Consider the following 20,711-nt stretch of genomic DNA (forward strand, 5'->3'; position numbering starts at 1 on the left):
AATAGAATAGTTTTAATTCAATTAGGTGTGTAGTTAGTTTGTTAATTTGTTAAATCAATTTGTTAATTAATTTTTTTTCTCGTATTTTAGAAATTTTATTTAGATTAGATTAATTAGAATTAGATAAATTAGATTTACTTGAATAGCGTTAATAGGCATCAGCGTGTAAGTCAGTTTTGATATGTCATAGTTAGTTGCAATTGTTTATTGATTAATTCGATATTAGTTAGATTACAATTTATTTTCATCTTGTTTTGCGTCGGATTCCGCTTTCATACACATTTTTAGGATTAAATTAGTCAATTTTAGTCGGGTCTTGTCTAAGTTAGCAGTAGATCATTTAGCATGCAATCTAGTTTCTTTTTATGTTTTTAATTAATTTTCAGCATTGCATCATCAATTTAGTGATTGTTTCTTAGCGTAGATTGATTTTAGTATAATCTGCAATTTTATCCCTAGTTAACTAGATTGAAATTACGTTGTTTTAATTAGTTTTTTTTATTGCATTATCGTTAGAAATAGAAATCGGTAAAGGCAATTTTGCGGTTTAGTGCGTCATTTCATGTGAATTTTTATATAGTTTCGTCCAAGGACAAGGCAGACATGTAACTAGAGTATATTGGCTAGGTCTATGCCGAAATTGAGAAGATTCTGATCTATTTTGACCTTGCCCACCATCTGCCCAAAGTTAACAGGTCCTGCCGAAGTCGGTTTTCTATATTTGCAATTCAGGTAGAATAGTTTAGTTTTTTTTTTTTTCGGGTATTGCTTCGTGTTATTCAATATATTAGTGTTAGTTAAGTCTGGTACGTGTGTGTGTGCGCTGCTTTTCGTCAAGAAAAATAGAGGTGTTTTTATTTAGTTTTTCTTTAGTGGTGACCATTAGTACAATCTTTTTATGTTGACCATTAGTATAATCTTATTGTTTTTGTTTTTGTTTTTGTTTTTGTTTTTGTTTTTGTTTTTGTTTTTGTTTTTAATTAGTGTTAAATTAGATAGATTTATTATTGATTATTTGATTAGTTGTTGATTTCCTTTCAGTTGTTCTCAATTTTAGTTAGATTTAATTTGTGTGAGTTTTTAATTGTTAGTCTCACCGGCTTTTTTGTTATTTTGATAATAATCTTGTTAGTATAGGCATAGATGTGTACTTTGTTTTTGCAGGTAGTTTATCTTAGAAGTTGCTTCCTTAGAGAGGAGGATATCTATCATTATCTCTTTACTTGAGCTCGAAGAGAGAAAGTCCCAAGCTCAGTTTATGATTGGCTTTCATTTTAATTGTGTTTACTTTTATTGCATTGTAAATGAAGAGATGGTGTAATTATTTTATTTTCTTTTGAAGTATTAATAAAGTGAGGTTTTTAAGTGAAATATTATACCTTATTTCCTGCTCCCTGAGGAGACTATCCGACTTGCCACTCTACACGAGTGCAAGGACTGATTTTGAATTTATTATTTGGTGTGCAGTTCTTGTTTAAAAATAATTGTTTGAAAAATAGCACCAGGGTTGCCTAATTCATTAAGACAGGTTACAACACTTATAAGAATATCTATTAGTCCTGTGAAAAGCCACCAGAAAAAGGTTTTGCCACCAACTAGTACAACAGGGTACAATCTTGGTTGATTGTTCTATACCTGTTACTGACAATCTATTCTAGTGAAAGATGACGATAATGCGCATAGCAGTTTTTGAGAGTAGAAGCTGAAAGTAGGTTACAATCAACTAACAGCATACATGTTCATGCTCCCACATTTGATGCACCAAATGATCATAGCGGCCACCAACAGCAAGCAAGATTGGCTCAGAAGAGTATCCATGATTATTTTCTCTAGTTATGTATATCTGCAGCAACAAATAAGTTAGTACAACTTTTAACTTGCAAAAATTAAGGCACCTTATAGCACAAAGGCAATGATCAATGTGCTAAATAGGTTTTCACATGAATATAGAACTTCCCTCACAAGTTTAAAAGTATAGGAACTATCTTCACATGGCTGACAAAACATTCAGCAGAATGGTAAAAATAACTAAAGTAGGAAAATTTTTATCCATGGCACCAACATATGAAGACTTCTATATCAACAACTAGGCGCTTTTCACAAAAGTGAATGCATGTGTACAAACTTAATGAATCAATTTTCTTGCTGAAGCTTCAAGAATACAATTTCAAATTATGATAATGCAATTAAACAAGACATTTAATAGGGAAGCAATAGCAATATATCACTCTTGGTTATACACAAGTAGAGCAAATATCTTCATGATTCTGCTATACGTTGAAGGCATAATGATTAGTGAAAGTTCAATTAAATTAATTAAAGAAATTGAACGGTCTCACATAGAGGAAATGGAGGAATTGGTTCCTTTACCATCCATATGGTGTGTGGACAGTGCTAATTTTTTATGTTCCTAGCCATGTTTTGCAAATCTGACCGCACAGATGTGTTCAGCATGATCCATTTACTAGGAATAGGCTGTTGGATTGTGTTCTTCCAGTGAAAATAAGCTTTGAAATTTAAGAAAATTCTAGGCCATTGATTTTTAAATCCTTATAAAAGCCTACTCAGCTGTCATAATCGGATGTTGTAAGAGCTGATTCCTGCTAAATAAACCATGTACTAAACCTGTAAGATCAGATTCCAAAAAAGAACCAAAAATGAAAATAACATTGAAAAATTAAGACCGTCCATAACATATGGACGGGGAGGAGGAATGAATGCATGATAAAATAACAGATTGTAAGCAAAAATATGCAACTGACTTACATGTTTAGTATAGCTAGTGGCCACCAATTGACACACCCTATAAGATAAATAAAAGATTATTGAAGGATGAAGGCCGTTTGTTAAAGGAACTAGACAAATGTTGCACCTGCAGAAATTTTCGAGTCGGTGCTGGACACACAATGTTGGAATCAGAAGAGGGGCCAGAAGGAAGATCGGGATCCACTACCAACGGGACCTCAACCGGAATCCGTCATATTCAAGTGGATCGAACCTATAGTGTTTTGGTTTTGAGACCCGTGGGTTGGGTGTCCTAAGGTCTGGTCTCTGGTGGACACGATGGGGGAGAGCTCGAAGGTTCCTCGTTAGGACGAACGAGGCGGTACGGGCAAAACACAGGGCCAAAACGAGTAATCAGGTGAGGCGGTTTTGGCTCGAATGGCGAAACTGATTTGGTTCGAGGACCATAACTTGTAAGGAATAGTTCAGGGGCTCTAAGGATGCCTAGGGACATGTGAGAAGGTCTGGTAAAGGTGCTGGACAGAGAGAAAGGGTGATGACGGTCAGGGTTATCGATTTAGGAAAATCGGGTACTTAGCAGGATACAGTTGGAGGTCTGTAGCAGAAAATTGTTAAAAGTTTATCTAAGGCTATGGAGTGATTCTAGAGATACCTTGAAGGTCTGTAGCAGAATGGGATGAAGTCTCTCACGTTCTAAAACTCGGACACACGATCTGCAACGCGACAACACCAATCGGCTTGTCGGGGAAGCAAATGTAAACGATTCGGGATGCCAGAGGAGCTTGGGTTCTTCCAGGGGGTAGAACGACCAGCCCTTGGGGGTCTAGTCCTCACGTGAACAAGAGAAGATACGAGAAAGTGATGAGAGAATATCTAGAGAGAGAAGAGATCAATCAACCAAACTTGCATACTTATAGATGAAGACCCTAGGCCACTTTATATAATGTGTGACTTGGGTTTACGTCCAACCCTAATCCAAAAGTGAAAAACTAACACATAAACCCTATACACACTCTAACTGCCAAAACATGATCCTAACTGACAATCAGAATTAGACTACAAAGGGGGTCTGTTACCCTGACTGGAGTCCCTCCCTAACCAAATCCTAAGACCTAACTAAATTACTTAAAATCATATTTTAAATAAAATAAAAACAATACCAAAGCTGGACCCTAAGTAAACAAAATAGAAAGTATGAGAGAGGGGGGTGTCTCACCCACTCTTTAGGAAAGTAGGGGGCTCCCCACTCACCTTAGTTTTTTCCTTTGGCCTCCTTCCAAAAAACGTTTCATCTAGTGCTCTCACCTTATTGACTTTGTGGCTCCTCCCATTTAGCTTCATTTTTCTTTCTCTCCCTTGATGTACCAAGTGTCCTCATAGATTAGAGAAGTTTTCCCCATGTAGGAAGCTCTCCTTGTATGCCATGTGTCCTCCCGTAGGACTCATATCCTTCACCTTTGCTTGAATAGGAAGAGGACATGTGTCCTTTGACTTTGTCACCCTATGTTCACCCACATAAGCTTCTACATCAGCATGTTAGACCTCACACAAGTTGGAATGCCCCCCCACAGGGTGTGAGGTGACCTCTTGGATCTAGAGTACGAATGTAACGCCCCAAAATTTTTCACTTGTGATTTTGAAAACATTAGTAACAAACCCTTTTTAAAATTTAGAAAATATCAGCGGAAGCAATTCAGAGAAGGAAAACAAGTGGATGAATTCTAGGTACGTTAGCTCGAAGACCAATCATCAAACAATTTCTCAGAGTAATAAGAAACAAAAGCAATCATTTATTAATAGACTTTGTGGTTTAACAAATAACAGTTTTTCCACAATCCAAAATCCCAACAAAATCCCAAAACTCTGAGCCAGGACGCCAGCAGAAAGAAGGAAGGCTTGAATCACGTAGCATCGCGCCACCGGCTACCCGAAAAATCCTACTCCTCACCTACCCATGAAATGGGTCAGTTTTGTGACAAACTATTAGGGTGCACAAGTAAACAATGTAGAATATAGCAGGATATGCATGAGATAAGCAATATTTCATTAAGTGCAGTGACAGTAACAGTAATAGTAACAGCAGGTGTAACTAGAAAATAAGAGACTTAACTCTAATGTAGCATTCCATCATGATTATCTACTACACAGGGCATACATCATAGGCAGAAACAACAACTAATGTAAATCTACCACTATTATGAGCAGGATATTAATTAAGTTCTGATATGTAACTGGCATGTGGGTACGCACAAATGCGAAACGTAAAAACAGCCGAGACCGATCCGGGGGTCTATTATGTCAAGTGTTTTTTTTCTTATTAACCCGGATGGCTGACTGAGTCTGCTCCTAAGGGGACGGTCAATAACCGAGAGAGTAAATCCCCAAAGGCATTCGTGGCCCATGGATGCATCCAACTTCTGCAGAAGTACTTGGGAGTTACCATCTAGGATAATTTATGGTAATCACAATTCCTCTAACTCCGATGATTGGGGAAATCAGATCTTTTGCCCATGGGATGGTTGTTAACAACTTGTCCATCAGAGTTTTTATATCATCCATCCTCTCCCTTGATGAACCGTGAGGTCGAAAGGGCGCGACGGGGGTTTCTTAACCGCCGCCCCAATCTCCATGCTCTGGTTTATCAACCCACTTGTGCATCTTGCCTGTGAAGGTGAAAAGTCACCATATATGTGATCTCAACAATCTGCCATAAGCATAATTCGAGGTTGCCATAACCTCTTCATCCTAACATCATAACACTAAAGTGACATACTTGTCCAAAAGTACGATCGTACCCGTCTGAAGGTACGACTACGATGAGAGGGGAAACAATTACTATATTTTAATTTATTTGGTTTAAATCTACATGTTTTGCTCTTGTTTTGTAACACCCCAAAATTTCAAACTTGTAAACCTTTCAGAAAAACAGACAAGAGGCTAAAAAGAAAACTCTTAATTTCAGAGATGGTTTATGAAATCAGCGGAAGACTATTCTTTTGTTAATTTAAGAAAGACAAGTTGACAACTTTGGGCGCGTTAGCTAAAAGAACCAAAGTGCACAACCCATGCTACTTGCAAACACTTGAAAAAACCACTTTCACTGAAAAATTCTTCAAATAGTACAAAATTTGGATATCCCAAGGAAAATCCATAACAAAACCCCAAACGTCCAGGACGCGAGCTGTAACGCCCCAAATTTCAAACTTGCGAACATTTTAAAAAAAACAGGCAAGAGACTAGAAATATCTCTTTCCTTCAGAGTTTGTTTATAAAATCAGTGGAAAATTTTTCTTTTATTAAATCAGAAGGCAAGCTAACAACTTTGGGCACGTTAGCTAAAAGAACCAAAACTCACAAAATTAGGATATCCCAAGGAAAATCCGTTACCAACCCAAAGCGTCCAGAACGCGAGCTAAGAGCAGGAAGAAGAAGTCTTGAAGTCATCTTGCAATTGTGTCATCGCCCGTAGTGTACCTAATCATCACCTGTACCCATAGAATGGGCTAGTTTCGCAAAAAACTAGTAGGTGCACAAGCGAGACTACAAGAAACTGAATTAAGTACATTTAATTCAGTAGGTTACGCAGTTTAAAGCAGATATGCAGTTAAACACGTAAACAATGCAAGCAGGTGAATAGTGCAAACGCGTAAGTAGTACAAGTGAATAAGTGGTGCGAGCGAGTAATTAGTGCAAACGAGTCAGCAGTGCAAATGCGTTAGTGCAAACAGTAAGCAGTTCAAAGCAAGTAAGCAGTGCAACTGACAAACGCAGCATACAATTCAACTGATCGTAGGTTGTGAACCACCACGCAACTAGCTTGTTCTCGTTCCTAGAACGAGGTCTCTGCATTGAATCAGTATCAAGACATTATTTGTCGCCCTCACTACTTCTAACAAACGCTTTGTCCTGAACAACCTTAAACTATTTTCATCTCTCAAGGCCTTACGCGGCCACCTGTCACCGGTTATGACTCACTAAGGCGTCATACTTTCTCAGAAAAGCCCACCCTTCCATAGAAGGTCCAAAACATGATCACTAACTCAACGATTTGATCCTCACATCTGAGTCATGCATGTAATCATGCTAAAACAGAAAGTCGAAGCTATAAATTTATACTTGGCTAACACAAACAATCTCAGAAGAGCATCACAGCTCACCATAACTTTTTATGGTAAGCAAAAACACAAGATCCACGTCGGATCGCTCTGTCTGGGAGATATACAACCTGACAAGGAATTACTGCCCTAGAGGGTATACCTGGTCTTGGACCATACACTTCCTCACAGGAGTTTATCCAATGACTGGGGAAGCCAAAACATTACCCGTGGGGTGGTTGTTAACAACCTGTCCATTGGAGTTTTGTACCGCTCTGTCCTCTCCCTTGACAGACAACAAGAAGCGAATGGGTGCGTTAGGAGTTGCTTAACTAACTACCCATTCTATGCTGTGGTCTTTAAATCACTCGAGCATCCTGCCTGTGAAGGCGAATGTAAGGTCATTTTATATGATTGCAGCATTATGCATGTAGCACTGTTTAAGGTCGCACGACCGTCTCATCCGATCATCGCAGTACTAGACGTGTAGTGCACGACTACAAGTACTCTAGGATAAAGGGGGTATAGCTCCTCAATAGAAGCCTCAACAAGAGTGTTTCACAAAGATGTAATGTTTATCAACTTTACTTTTGACATTCTTTATCTTGTGAAACAGCCAGTAGCTTGTGCCAACATTATGCATGTGATTTTCTAGAATCTCATCCGCTATCGGGGTATCTACATGCCTCGCATGACACGATACCGGCCTCGATAGACGGGATACAGGTTTCTCAACAGAACCCCCTGCTAAGAAGCTCGCTCGAACCCCAACTCGTCTGCAGGACTGCGTACTCGAAGAGTCAGGATCCTTGCGAGGTATGCCTCTCCTTAGACGAGGATGTAACGCTAGCTCCCAACTCAACTCTCATTGCAAGAGAGAGAGTGGTGAATGCCCCTTGCATCCTCTACGAGGATGCCTTTAAGGCATACGCAAGGAGCGAAAACCTGCACGTTATCTGCAATAGCAAGGCAATAACAACATATGCAAAAGCAAGAGCCTAGGCACAAATTGATTTCGTCGCTAAAGCCGCAGAGCTACCTGAGGAAGGGATGCATTGCCTTTTTGGTTAGTGTCATCCAGTCCGAGCCGACGCGAGTCCTGATGGAAGACTTGGAGGTTGTTCGAAATTTTTCAGACGTCTTCCCGGAGGAATTGTCGGGCCTTCCTCCACCTCGAGAGGTGCAGTTCGGCATCGAGTTGTTGCCGGGTACTGCGCCAATTTCTAAGGCTCCATATCGGATGGCGCCAGCCGAGCTCGAAGAGCTCAAGAAGCAGTTGCAGGAGTTGATGAATCAGGGATTCATCCGCCTCAGTGTCTCGCCCTGGGGAGTTCCTGTCTTGTTCATGAAAAAAGACGGATCATTGCGGTTGTGCATCGATTATCGGATGTTTAACCAAGCGACAATAAAGAATAAGTACCCATTGCCACGCATCGAGGATTTGTTCGACCAGTTGCAAAGGGCCAAGATCCTCTCAAAGATTAACCTTAGGTCTGGGTACCATCAACACAGAATTAAGGGAGATGATATCTACAAGACGGCCTTTTGGACCAGGTACGGGCATTACGAATTTATGGTCATGCCCTTCGGACTCACTAACGCTCCTGCAGCGTTTATGGATCTCATGAATAGGGTGTTCAAACCTTTCTTGGACACCTTCGTGATCGTGTTCATCGACGACATTCTGGTGTATTCTGATAGCTGGGAGCAACATCGTGAGCACTTGAGGGTTATTCTCGAAACCTTGCGAAAGGAGCGTTTATTCGCTAAGTACTCTAAGTGCGAGTTTTGGCTCAAGGAGATCATGCTTTTGGGACATGTTATCTCCAAGGAAGGTGTGTCCATGGATCCCGCGAAGGTCGAGGCTGTACTCAGTTGGCAGCAGTCGAGGAATGTGCGTGACATTCGAAGTTTTCTTTGATTAGCTGGGTATTACCGAAGATTTATTCAGGACTTTTCTAAGATCTCTCTACCCTTGACGAAGCTCTTGAAGAAAGAAGCTAAGTTCGTGTGGGACGACATGTGCGAGAGCAGTTTTCAGATGTTGAAGGAACGTCTTACGACTGCTCCTATTTTGTCCCTAGCTTCGGGTCAAGGTGGTTTTGTTATTTACACTGACACTTCCGGGACAGGCTTGGGGTGCGTCTTAATGCAGAATGATAAAGTGATCGCCTATGCATCACGCAAACTTAAAATGCATGAGAAGAATTATCTGACTCATGATTTGGAGTTAGCAGCGGTGGTCTTTGCATTGAAGATATGGCGACACTATTTGTATAGGGAGCGGTTCGAGGCTTTTACAGATCATAACAGCCTAAAATATTTGTTCTCGCAGAAGGAGCTGAATATGAGGCAACGACGTTGGTTGGAATTCCTTAAGGATTACGACTTTACCTTGTCCTACCACCCAGGAAAAGCGAACGTCGTGGCCGACGCTTTGAGCCGTAAGTCTCCCAGCGTTTTCGTTAATTTGTTATGCGCGGGGTGGAAGCTGATCGAGGATCTGATATCGTGGGAACCGTTTGCGGTCACTCAAGATTCGATCAGTCTTTCCAGCATGGTAGCTCAACCTAAGCTATTGTCAAAGATCTTTGTTAGTCAGAAGATCGATGCGCAGTACGAAAAGCTGAAGGCTCTAGCGCAGCGGGTCGATACCCCTTGCGTCTGAGTGAGGAAGGAGGTGTATGGCATAAGAATCATCTCTGGGTGCCAGAAGATCCTATTTTAAGCGATGAGATTCTCGCTGAAGCCCACAAGTCCAAGTACACGATTCACCCGGGCAACACAAAGATGTTCAAAGATTTGCAGCACAGATATTGGCGGAGTGGAATGAAGCGGGATGTAGCCGAGTACGTTTCAAAGTTCTTGACTTGCCAACTGGTTAAGATCGAGCGCCAGCGACCAGGCGAAGTGATGCAGCAGATGGAGATTCCACAATGGAAGTGGGAAGACATCACGATGGACTTCATCGTCGGTTTGCCGAGGACGCGGAGGAAATATGATGCGATTTGGGTGATCGTGGATCGACTCACTAAATCGGCGCATTTCCTCCCTATACGGCTCAGTCAGTCACTAGACAGCTTGGCAGACCTCTATGTCAGGGAGATTGTGAGATTGCACGGTGTTCCTGTGTCAATCATCTTCGATCGTGACCCGAGGTTCACCTTCAGGTTTGGGGGGCAGCTGCAGTTGGCCTTGGGCACAAAGCTAAAATTCAGCACCGCCTTCCACCCTCAGACCGACGGACAATCTGAACGCACGATTCAGACTTTGGAGGATATGTTGCGAGCGTGCATGATAGACTGGGAGGGAGAATGGGACTCTCAAACCGGGTTGGCTGAATTCGCGTACAATAATAGTTATCATGCGAGTATCGGTATGGCCCCGTACGAAGCCTTGTACGGGAAGCCTTGTCGATCACCTGTTTACTGAGATGAGGTTGGTGAACGGATGCTAGATTCACCTATAGTGCTACAACACTATACTCAGCAAGTGCAGATGATCATGGAACGTCTGCGTACCGCGCAAAGTCGACAGAAGTGTTACACCAATCGTCGACGTATAGAGCTCGTGTTCTCAACAGGAGATATGGTTTTTGTTATGGTATCCCCTACAAAGAGCGTTTTCCGTTTCGGGAAGAAGGGAAACCTGAGTCCCCGGTTCGTTGGACCTTTTGAAATCCTGGATCGGATCGGTAAGGCGGCTTACCGTGTTGCGCTGCCTCCTCGGTACGCTCAGATCCACGACGTCTTCCACGTATCTATGCTGAGAAGATACGTTCATGACCCATCACACATTATTCATTATGATGATGTGGATATCCAAAAAGACTTGACGTTCGAGAAAAGACCAGTGGCAATCGTTGATCGTCGAGACCAAGTGCTCAGATCGAAGACGATTTCTCTTGTAAAAGTACGTTGGCAACACCATGGAATAAATGAATGTACATGAGAGCCTGAGTCTGATATCAGGGAAAAATACCCTGACTTGTACTTTGACCAATATATGTAGTAGAAATTTCGAGGACGAAATTATTTTTAAGGAGGGTAGGATGTAAGAACAAAAAAAAAAATTTAATTGATAAGGGCCGGATCCGAACCCAACCCGAGGCCACCGCCCCTCACTGTCATTAAAAGACAGTGAGGCAGGCAGGAGGAGGGTTACGAAACCCCCCTCACCGCCACTCGCCCTCTGTCTCTCCGTTTCTCTCTCTCGCTCGTCCACTGTCACCGACACAGGCGACCCTTGACAACCTGCGACCATCGGCGACAAGCTCCTCTCCGACGAGCTTCCTCCGAAACCCCCCTTGGTACGCCGACGCCTCCTCTTCTCCCCTCTTTTCCTTTTCTTCTCCTCTTGTCTCTGTCCCTCTCTTCTCCCCTCTTTTTCTTTTCTTCTCCACTTTCGTCTCTCTCCCTCTCTTTTCCCCTCGTTTTTCAGTTACGAGGGAGGGGAGGGCTGAGCCACCTCCTTGCGACCCTAGGTTGCAAGAGAGGGGTAAAGCCCCCTCCTTGCGAGCCCTTTTAGCGAGGGAGGGGCTGAGCCCCCTCCTTGCTTTTGTTACTGCAGGGGAGGGGCTAAGCCCCCTCCTTGCTTCTGTCACGGCAGGGGAGGGGCTGAGCCCCTCTTCCTTGCCCCTTTTTGTTGTTCCAGCACGGGAATCGGCCCCTACCCTGTTTATTTCAGCAGGGGCTGCAGGCCCCTGACTCTTTTTTATTGTTCTAGTAGTGGCCATCGACCCCTGCCCTTTTTGCTTGCCAGAAGAGGATGGCCCCCTGCCCTTTGTGCACGAGCCTATACCCTTGGCAGACAGGCCCGGGTAATCTTCGAAAACTACATCGCGAAGGGGATAGATCATTGCAATCGTTGGTCTTCAACGAGGAATTACTAGTAAGCGTGAGTCATCAGCTCGCATTGACTACGTCCCTCTTTTGGCGGCAAGGGTCATTTAGCCCTACCCCATCCTTTTTTCGAGTCAATTGAGATAGTTGGCCCCAGCCCTAAGTATCGGAGAAGTCGAGTCTTCTCCTTGCTTTTGCTTTTGTCTGGGTTGCATGTTAATATCGCATATTTGCAGCTACGACGGATCCCACTCGCGCTCCGCGACCCGAGCCGTCAATCGTGTACATCCGCAGACGCCAGCAAGCTCGTAACTCTGCATGGTAGGGGAAGATTGCATGGAAGACTTGCATAATTGAATTAAGTTCAATTAAACTAAAAACGATCATTAAATGAATATATATATACAAATATATATATATTTATACTAGTATGCACTTCACTCAAGGACGCGGTTTCGCCATCCTTGCCCTTTACCTTCTATCAGTCTTTACTTGCCGTCGCGCATCGTGTCGAGATCTTGCGTTGCACTCCTGCTTACAGTTTTTACTTGTTGTCGCACATCGCGTCGAGACCTTGCGTTGCACTCCTGCTTACAGTTTTTACTTGCCACCGCGCTCTACACCTAGGCTCTTGCTTTTGCACATGTGTTGGTATTGCCTTGCTATTGCTGATAACGTGCAGGTTCTTGCTCTTTGCGTATGCCTTAAAGGCATCATCGTGGAGGATGTAAGGGGCATTTACCACTCTCTCTCTTGCGATGAGAGTTGAGTTGGGAGCTAGCGTTATATCCTCGTCTAAGGAGAGGGATACCATGCAAGGATCCTGACTCTTCGAGTATGCAGTCCTGCAGACGAGTTGGGGTTCGAGCGAATTATTTAGCAGGGGTTCTGTTGAGAAACCTGTATCCCGTCTATCAAGGCCGGTATCGAGTCATGCGAGGCATGTAGATACCCCGATAGCGGATAAGATTCTAGAAAATCGCATGCATAATGTTGGCACAAGGTACTGTTGTTTCAAAAGATAAAGTAAAGTTGATAAACATTACATCTTTGTGAAACACTTTTGTTGAGGCTTATATTGAGGAGCTATACCCCCTTCATCCTAGAGTACTTGTAGTCGTGCACGACACGTCTAGTACTGCGATGATCGGATGAGACAGTCATGCGACCTCGAATAGTGCTAAATGCACCATGCTGTAATCACATAAAATGGTCTCACATTCGCCTTCACAGGCAAGATGCTCGAGTGGGTTAAAGACCACAACATAGAATGGGTCGTTAGTTAAACAACCCCTAACGCACCGATTCGGTTCTTGTTGTCTGTCAAGGGAGAGGACAGAGAGGTACAAAAACTCCAATGGACAGGTTGTTAACAACCACCCTACGGGCAATGATCGGACCTCCCCAGTCATTGGAGCTAGGGGAAAGGGGCTACAATAGTTAGTTCAACACTTCTGCAGAAGTTGGATGCATCCGTGGCACTGTTTTTCAGCCTCTGAGGAATCCTCTCTCGGCTAAAGCCATCCCCTTTGGAGCGGACTCAACTAGCTATTCGGGTTATTGAAAATACATAGAATAACAGACTTCCGAACTAGTCTCAGTTGTTTCTACGTTTTGCCTGTGTGTACCCGCAGGCCAGTAATATCGGAACATAAAGTCTGTTCACATTGGTTGTTGGGTCGTGAGACTCGCTTGCACTACTGATTCGCTTGCACTGCTGACTTGCTTGCACTATTGATTCGCTTGCACTACTGATTCGCTTGCACTACTGACTCGCTTGCACTACTGATTCGCTTGTATTACCTATTCGCTTGCACTACTTATTCGTTTGCACTACTTATGCGTTTGCACTATTTATCTGCGTGCATTGCTTACCTGTTTAACTGCATATCTGCTTTAAACTGTATAACCTACTGAATTAAATGTACATAATTTAGTTTCCTGTAGTCTCTCTTATGCACCTACAAGTTTTTCACGAAACTAACTCATTCTATGAGTAGAGGTGATGATTAGGTACACCATGGGCGATGGCGCAATAGCAAGATGGCTCCAAGACTTTCTTTTTCCTGCTCTTAGCTCACGTCTTGGATGTTTGGGGTTTTGTAACGGATTTACCTTGGGATATCCGAATTTTGTACTATTTGGAAAACTTCTTAAATGAAAGTGGTTTTTCCAAGTGTTTGCAAGTAGCATGGGTTGTAAGCTTGGGTTCTTTTAGCTAACGTGCCCAAAGTTGTCAGCTTGCCTTTCTGAAATTAACAAAAGAATAGTCTTCCGCTGATTTCATAAACCATCTCTGAGATAAAGAGATTTCTTTTTAGTCTCTTGTCTATTTTTCTGAAAGGTTTACAAGTTTGAAATTTTGGGGCGTTACACCTAGGATAAGGCAGATATGCGTCAGCACTACCCACACTTATTCAGTATGTTCTAATTTCGTGGATGAAAATCTTTTAAGGGGGTAGGGATGTAATATCGTGTATTTTCACACTTAGTCATTTTGACATTTTTTGAAAATTTGGCAAGTATAGAAGAAAAATTGGTAAAACCTTGATATAGGCTGACGTCTTTTGAGTCTGGGCTTGGCCCAGGTCTCATCGACAAGGTTAAGATGAGCCAATCGAAACGTAAGAAAAAGTTTTATTTTCAACATTTAAATTCAAGCAAAATTCAAGCAAAATTCAGGTTATTTTGGGGCGAAATTCAGAAGCAAAATTTGAGTTATATATTGTTGGATGCGTCTCAAAATTTTGAGCGTAACGATATTTTACTTTTCTGAATTTGGGTTACAGTTGGCCCAATAATCACATTTTTTAACAAAGGACTATCTCGACGGGCCGAATCCGGATTTGGATCGGACTAGATCCAATGTATTTGATCCAAATTAATATGGATCCGAACTCTATCCAAGACACATATTAATCTGGAATTGATCCACCCCAAGATCCAATTGGGGTTTGGATATGGATTTGGATCTTGGATCCAGATCTAGATCCAAAACCCATACCCAATGAAAATACAGCTTTAAATGCACTTGTTATATTTAAATTGAGGTTATTTAGAGTTAAAAAGACTCCTAAAGGGATAAGGTACCCTCTGAAAGTTTTTAAATATTTAATTATTAATAAATAATTAATTAAATGATTAATTTTAATTAATTCCGAATTTCAATTTTTAGAAACTAATTAGGACTCCTTGTTAGAGTCCTTAATGGTCTTTAGAAAGCTTAAGAAGGTTAAGAAGGTTTGAGAAATTTTAATTGAATTAGGAAACAAGTTTTGAAAAGTCAACTTAAGAATTTTAAAATTTTTGGAAAGAGTGTGAGAGAGTCCAATGGGGAGAGTACTCTCTCTTCAGCCCATCTAGAAGGGGCTGGAGAGAGGGAGGGGTTTCACCCCCCTTTTCCTAATATATACTTTAAAAAAAATAGAGAGAAAGAAGAGGAAAAAGGGAGAAATAAATAGAGAAAGAGAGGAAAAGAGGGAAGGAGGAAGAAGAGGAGAACGATATCGTTCTTCTCCAATCATCCGACGTTTTCACCGTTGATTTCTATTTCTTTTTCGATCTACGGTTAAGGTATGGGTCTTTCTCTTGAATCGAATGAGAAAAAGAGCATGGATTTGTATTCAATGCAATATTTTAGCAAAAATCTTTGAAAAAAAGAGTAAATCTGGATATTTACTCTAATATGGGTGTTATGTTTCTCTTTGTCAAGGTTTATTTTGAGGAAAACTATATACATCGATGCTTGTATTCGTGGATCCTTAAATCGGGGCAGATTTGCCATGTTTGTAACATGCGCAAATCTGGCCCAGATTTTAGAGCATATAAAACCCTGAAAACGTAATGCAAAAATCGTTAGACGCATGAAAGCCTGTGAGAAGAATCTGTTTCTACATGCATGTTTCAATAAAAATCAGCATAAGTATGTTATGAACCTCCGCATACCTGAATGTAAGCTTGCTCATTCACGCATATTTGATTCTGGATATGTGTATGCATGCATACTTAAGAGAAACTACATATGCAAAGCATGTTGAGTGTGAATATGGACATATATGCATCTTTAAAGTATGAAGCTGCACTTGCATGTTAAACTAAATGAAAATATGCATATTCATGTATACATAAAACATAAACTTTTGCTTACACATGCAGCCTGAACATGATTGTGCATGTGCATATATTTTGAACATGAACACGTGGATTTCGTGAACACGTTGATTCTGGATATGTGTATGCATGCATACTTAAGAGAAACTACATATGCAAAGCATGTTGAGTGTGAATATGGACATATATGCATGTTTAAAGTATGAAGCTGCACTTGCATGCTAAACTAAATGAAAATATGCATATTCATGTATGCATAAAACATAAACTTTTGCTTACACATGCAGACTGAACATGATTGTGCATGTGCATATATTTTGAAAATGAACACGTGGATTTCATGAACAATTGCAGCATATTTTGTTTTTGATATTTTTCTAGGTTTGATTGGCTCAACAGGGGCCGACCTGGGCCCTGCCAAGCCAGCCATTCGAATGGTACAGGCCTGGCAGACCTGGTAGGCCAGCCACTCAGCTGGCACGTTGTAAAAAAAAAGGTATATTACAACTTTTTTTAAAAAAAATTGTTGGGCTGACTGGCAGCCCAGCTGAACTAGGTTTGGCTGGCCTGCCATGCCCTGGTGGTTGGTACACAGGCCCGAACTGGGCTTGTGTAGGGGCTGCCAAACCAGCCGGCTGAGTTCGGCTGGGCTGGAGCCGAGCCCCAGCCGACTGGGTCGGTTGAGAGCAGTTGTTTACTTTAAAAATATATATATTTCTTATACAAGTTGTTCTTACCTATTTAAATGCCCCAGATTTTTGTATGATATTCACACATTGGATGTTATTACATGTCCAAATTTTTGTTTGAGAAATATTCAGATTGATACTTGATCAACTTTATAGTTTGATATACGAATCCCAGATTTTGTTGCCTAATGTATTAGTTTGGCTTCATGCCCGCAAAAGAATGAAATTTTGCGCATGCCTACACGTGACAGACTATGTTTAATCAAAGTATAATTGTAAAGTGCTTCATGTACATGTGCATCCTTGAATTGATATGTTTTTGCATGAATGTTCATATGTTTAATTGAAATGATTCATGACTAAAAGCATGCATTTGGCATAGTAAACTGAGGCATATGAGTAGTGAGCACATGCATATGAATATTGTTTCATGCACATCTCTTAATTAACATACATGATTATAAAGCATGTGAAATGAATGCATAGTGGTATATTAATTATGATTTTTGTATAAGAATGCATTAATGACCAAAATGGATCATTGTAGACCGTGCAAGCCTTGAGCATGTGTTGCTCTTTGTTTGAGATGTTATGCATTACAAAAATCAAATTGTTATTAGTGTTCTCAATGCATTGTTCTAAGTTGCCACGGGTTGTGCTCCCGTGATGAGCGTCACATGTTGATTTGAAAGCTTGTGTTATTAGTTATGCATGTTGATTTGCAAATTAAAAAAAATAAATTAATAACAAAACAAAAAAAATTAAAAGAATAGTGTAATCTACAATTTCTCGATGTCCCTTCTATAGTATGAGAATTCTGGAGATTGTGGTTTTAGGGAACCGTGATGATACTAGGACTCCGTGTGTGTTGTTGTACCCCTTAACCCAATATGGAGGTTCCTCTCTCGGCCACGGTTTTAGGAAGATTCTGCCACATTGTTTGGGGGTAGTGTGTAGACACAGTTGTTGTTTTGGTATACCAAGAAAAGTGGCATTAGTGGATGTTGATTTCCATAATGTCCCGACATTAGATGTTGATTTCTAATGTTCTGATGGATGGTGTTGATTCTTGATATCGGTCGTGGGCTGAGTGTGGAACCCAATAATAAAATATAAATTGTGTGTTAAGCTACAACTGGGGACCTACTTGACCTCGAAAAATTTTACCCGTTTTGAGTATCCGCAGGCATCAATAATAGAAAGATTAACTAAAGTTTGTGTGCATATAATAGGGACATGTATATTAAAGAAAACTCTAATAAAAGATAATAATTTATTCATGCATATTCCTGTTATGCATTAGATCATACATATTTACTTATTACCTTAATTATGATGTATTGGTAATTGCATGATATTTGCTCCATATTGCATGATAAATATCTTTATTGCTTAATTGATGTTCCCAATTGATAAAAATTGTTCCCTCTTATTTAGCACTTGTTCTCTATTGCTTAACGATTGTTCCATAATGCATGAATTGTTAAATGGATTATGAATTTATTATAATTGCATCCCTCTAAAATGTTGCATGATTTTTATTTATGTTCTTTTTGCTTATTTGTTTCATTAGAGAGACTTGTACGCATGATCTTTGGATTCTGACACTCATACTCTTGTGTTTTTACAGTATCTGAGGCCCAGTGAAGGGACTTGCTTTTGCGATGAGCTATGAGGACTACGCAACTACTTGACAGATTCTTTTTGGGACAACATGGCTCAATGCTTTTGCATTATTTATATTCTTCTACACATGTCTATGGACTATATGAATTCAATTAATAAAGTTGGTTTGGTTTGAAAGATGGGTATAAGATCCCTTGTGATTGTGGATGTGTTATAACTGTAAAGGCCAGGTCTTTGAGAATGTTTCTGCAATTGTTTAAAAAAAATAAAAATTGTCACTTTTCAACGGGTATGAGTTGGGGTTGTTACAGCCATGGAAAGGCTCCTCCTCGCTTTCTTCCTCATCTGGTGGCTCATCTTCTTCATAATCGGATCACACTACTTGAAAGATGTGGTAGCGCTTGCACATGTGGTCATTGAACAATTTTTTGTTGCAGTTGAAGTATAGGCCTTTCTTGATCCGCTCCTCACGATGTGCACGCGTGATTGGCTCCAAACATTAGACACTACTAATATGAGTACTATACAAAAACATGGCTGCAACAGACAAATGTCACAAGTAAAAGCTCTCATAAAAGGCATCATGGTAGCAGCAACTGTTTTGTAGTTCAGCATCAGGCACTTACACTAACATCTCAACATTAACATGTGAAAGACTGAACACTGCTAAAGAAACCAGCCCAAGAATAAATGCAAGAAAAAGGGAAAAAAAAAAAGAAAGGCTCAAATTTGCAACCTGGAAAAATAGCCCTTCGTTGTAAGTCTCACTAGGTGGCATAAGTGTATCTATACTTATCTGCTTTTCTAATTTCCACCATCTCAAATAGCTTAAAAGTAACGACAATTCCTCAAGTGCATCACGAGTAGGCTTATCTGCAGTTGAAGTAAGGTTCATCACAATCATATTACTATCAAGAAAATGTTGATAAGAAATTGATCAAGTAAATTAATGAAGCAAGACCAGGTGAAATGGCCCCTCTCAATCTTGCAAGGGCTGTGCCAACAGGTCCACAAAACCTTCTATCTACTGTTTGCAATTTGTTTACAATTGCTTCAGAAAGGTGAAGATCCTAAGAGAACAGCAGAAACATAGTTAGCAGTTGAAAATAAACATCTTCAAGTCATGTGTTTTTGTTGGGCATATTTTCCCATATGTGCTGAAGGCCAGTATAGAATGCCAATAAATTTATAATGCTGATATAGTGGTGTTGAACAGGAAAAAAAACAAAAACCCTCAACAAACGACTATTCTGATACTCACTAAATTTAGAATAAATTAATCACAGCATCCAAACACCATAGGACGAAGATAATCATAATGGAGCACTTCAAATAAAGCCTCCGAACTTTTTTATTTGTGCCACCTTCAATATTAAGACAGATTAATCTAAGAAATGGATAATTGAACAACTATGAACCTGATCACTCCCACATGGTCATGGTCCTCCTACAACAATGTAATATCGCATATTTTTACACTTTGTTAAATTTGAGATTTTCGAAAAATTGGCTAAGTATAGAAGAAAAATCGGCAGATTCCCAATTTTAGGCCGATGCTTTTGAGTCTGCGATCGACCTAGGTCTCATCGGCAAAGCCTAAATGAGCCACTTAAAAACGTGAGAAAAAGTTTTATTTTTAACCTTTAAATTAAAGCGAAATTTGGGTTATTTTCGGGCGAATTTCGGAAGCGAAATTCGAGTTATATATCGGTGGATGCGTCTTGAAATTCTGAGCATAACGATATTTTATTTTCTTGATTCGAGCTATAGTTGGCCCGAAAATCACATTTTTTTTAAAAAAAGAACAGTTTGTCGGTTCAGATCCGGATTTGGATCAGACTGGATCTGATGGATTTTATCCAAATTAATATGGATCTGGACTCTATCCAAGACCCATATTAATCTGGATTTGATCCAGCCCAAGAACCATTTGGATTTTTGAGATGGATTTTGATCTTGGATCCGGATCCGAATCTAGATCCAAATCCATGCCCATCGAATTTCCAACTTTAAAATCATTAGATAGCTTTAAATTGGAGTTATTATTTAGTGTTAAAAAGTCTTCTATTTTATTAAAATAACTTTTGAAAGTTTCTAGATACCTATTAATCAATTAACACTAATTAATTAATTAATTTCAATTTCGAAATTTGATTTAAGTCTTGGTTTAGGATTCTAAGTAGAGTCCTTAAACCCATATAGAATCACTTAAGAAGGATCCTAGTTCAATAAAATAACTTTTGGAAGCTTTTAAGTATTTATTAATTAATTAATATTTAATAATTAATTAATTTTATTTATTTTCAAAATTTTAAGTTGGCTTTGGTTTAGGACTCTTAAAAGAGTCCTTTAACACTTATAGAAGAACTAAGAAGGTTTTAGAAAGTCTACTTAAAATAAAACTTTGAAAAGTCAACACTTTGGAATTTTTAAAATTTTCGAAACTCTCATGAGAGAAGAGAGTCCAAATAGGAGATTAACCTCCAGCCCTCTCTAGAAGGGATGGATGGATAAGAGGGGGCGTCACCCTCCTTTTCACCTATTTATAACTCAAAAAAAAGGAGAAAGAAAGAAAGAAAAGAGAGAAAGAGAGAGAAAGGGAGAAA

General features: G+C 40.2%; 1 protein-coding gene across 5 annotated transcripts in view; it reads right to left on the reverse strand.

Annotated features, from left to right (window-relative positions):
* The window catches only part of GCN2 (protein kinase family protein), a 225,217-nt gene that overhangs the window by 44,547 nt on the left and 159,959 nt on the right, over positions 1 to 20,711 (reverse strand). For 4 of the 5 annotated variants that reach the window (XM_089999602.1, XM_089999603.1, XM_089999606.1 and 1 more), the window contains 3 exons: positions 19,067 to 19,175; positions 18,842 to 18,978; positions 1,736 to 1,843 (listed from right to left, as the gene is read on the reverse strand). In XM_089999602.1, the coding sequence (XP_089855728.1) occupies positions 1,736 to 1,843; positions 18,842 to 18,978; positions 19,067 to 19,175 (354 nt within the window). The remainder of the gene's footprint in view (positions 1 to 1,735; positions 1,844 to 18,841; positions 18,979 to 19,066; positions 19,176 to 20,711) is intronic. The other variant, XM_089999605.1, reaches the window with a different exon arrangement.

This window comes from Nuphar pumila, chromosome 3 (genome assembly GCF_984573655.1).
Source record: "Nuphar pumila chromosome 3, dmNupPumi1.hap1.1, whole genome shotgun sequence".
Lineage (NCBI taxonomy): Eukaryota > Viridiplantae > Streptophyta > Magnoliopsida > Nymphaeales > Nymphaeaceae > Nuphar > Nuphar pumila.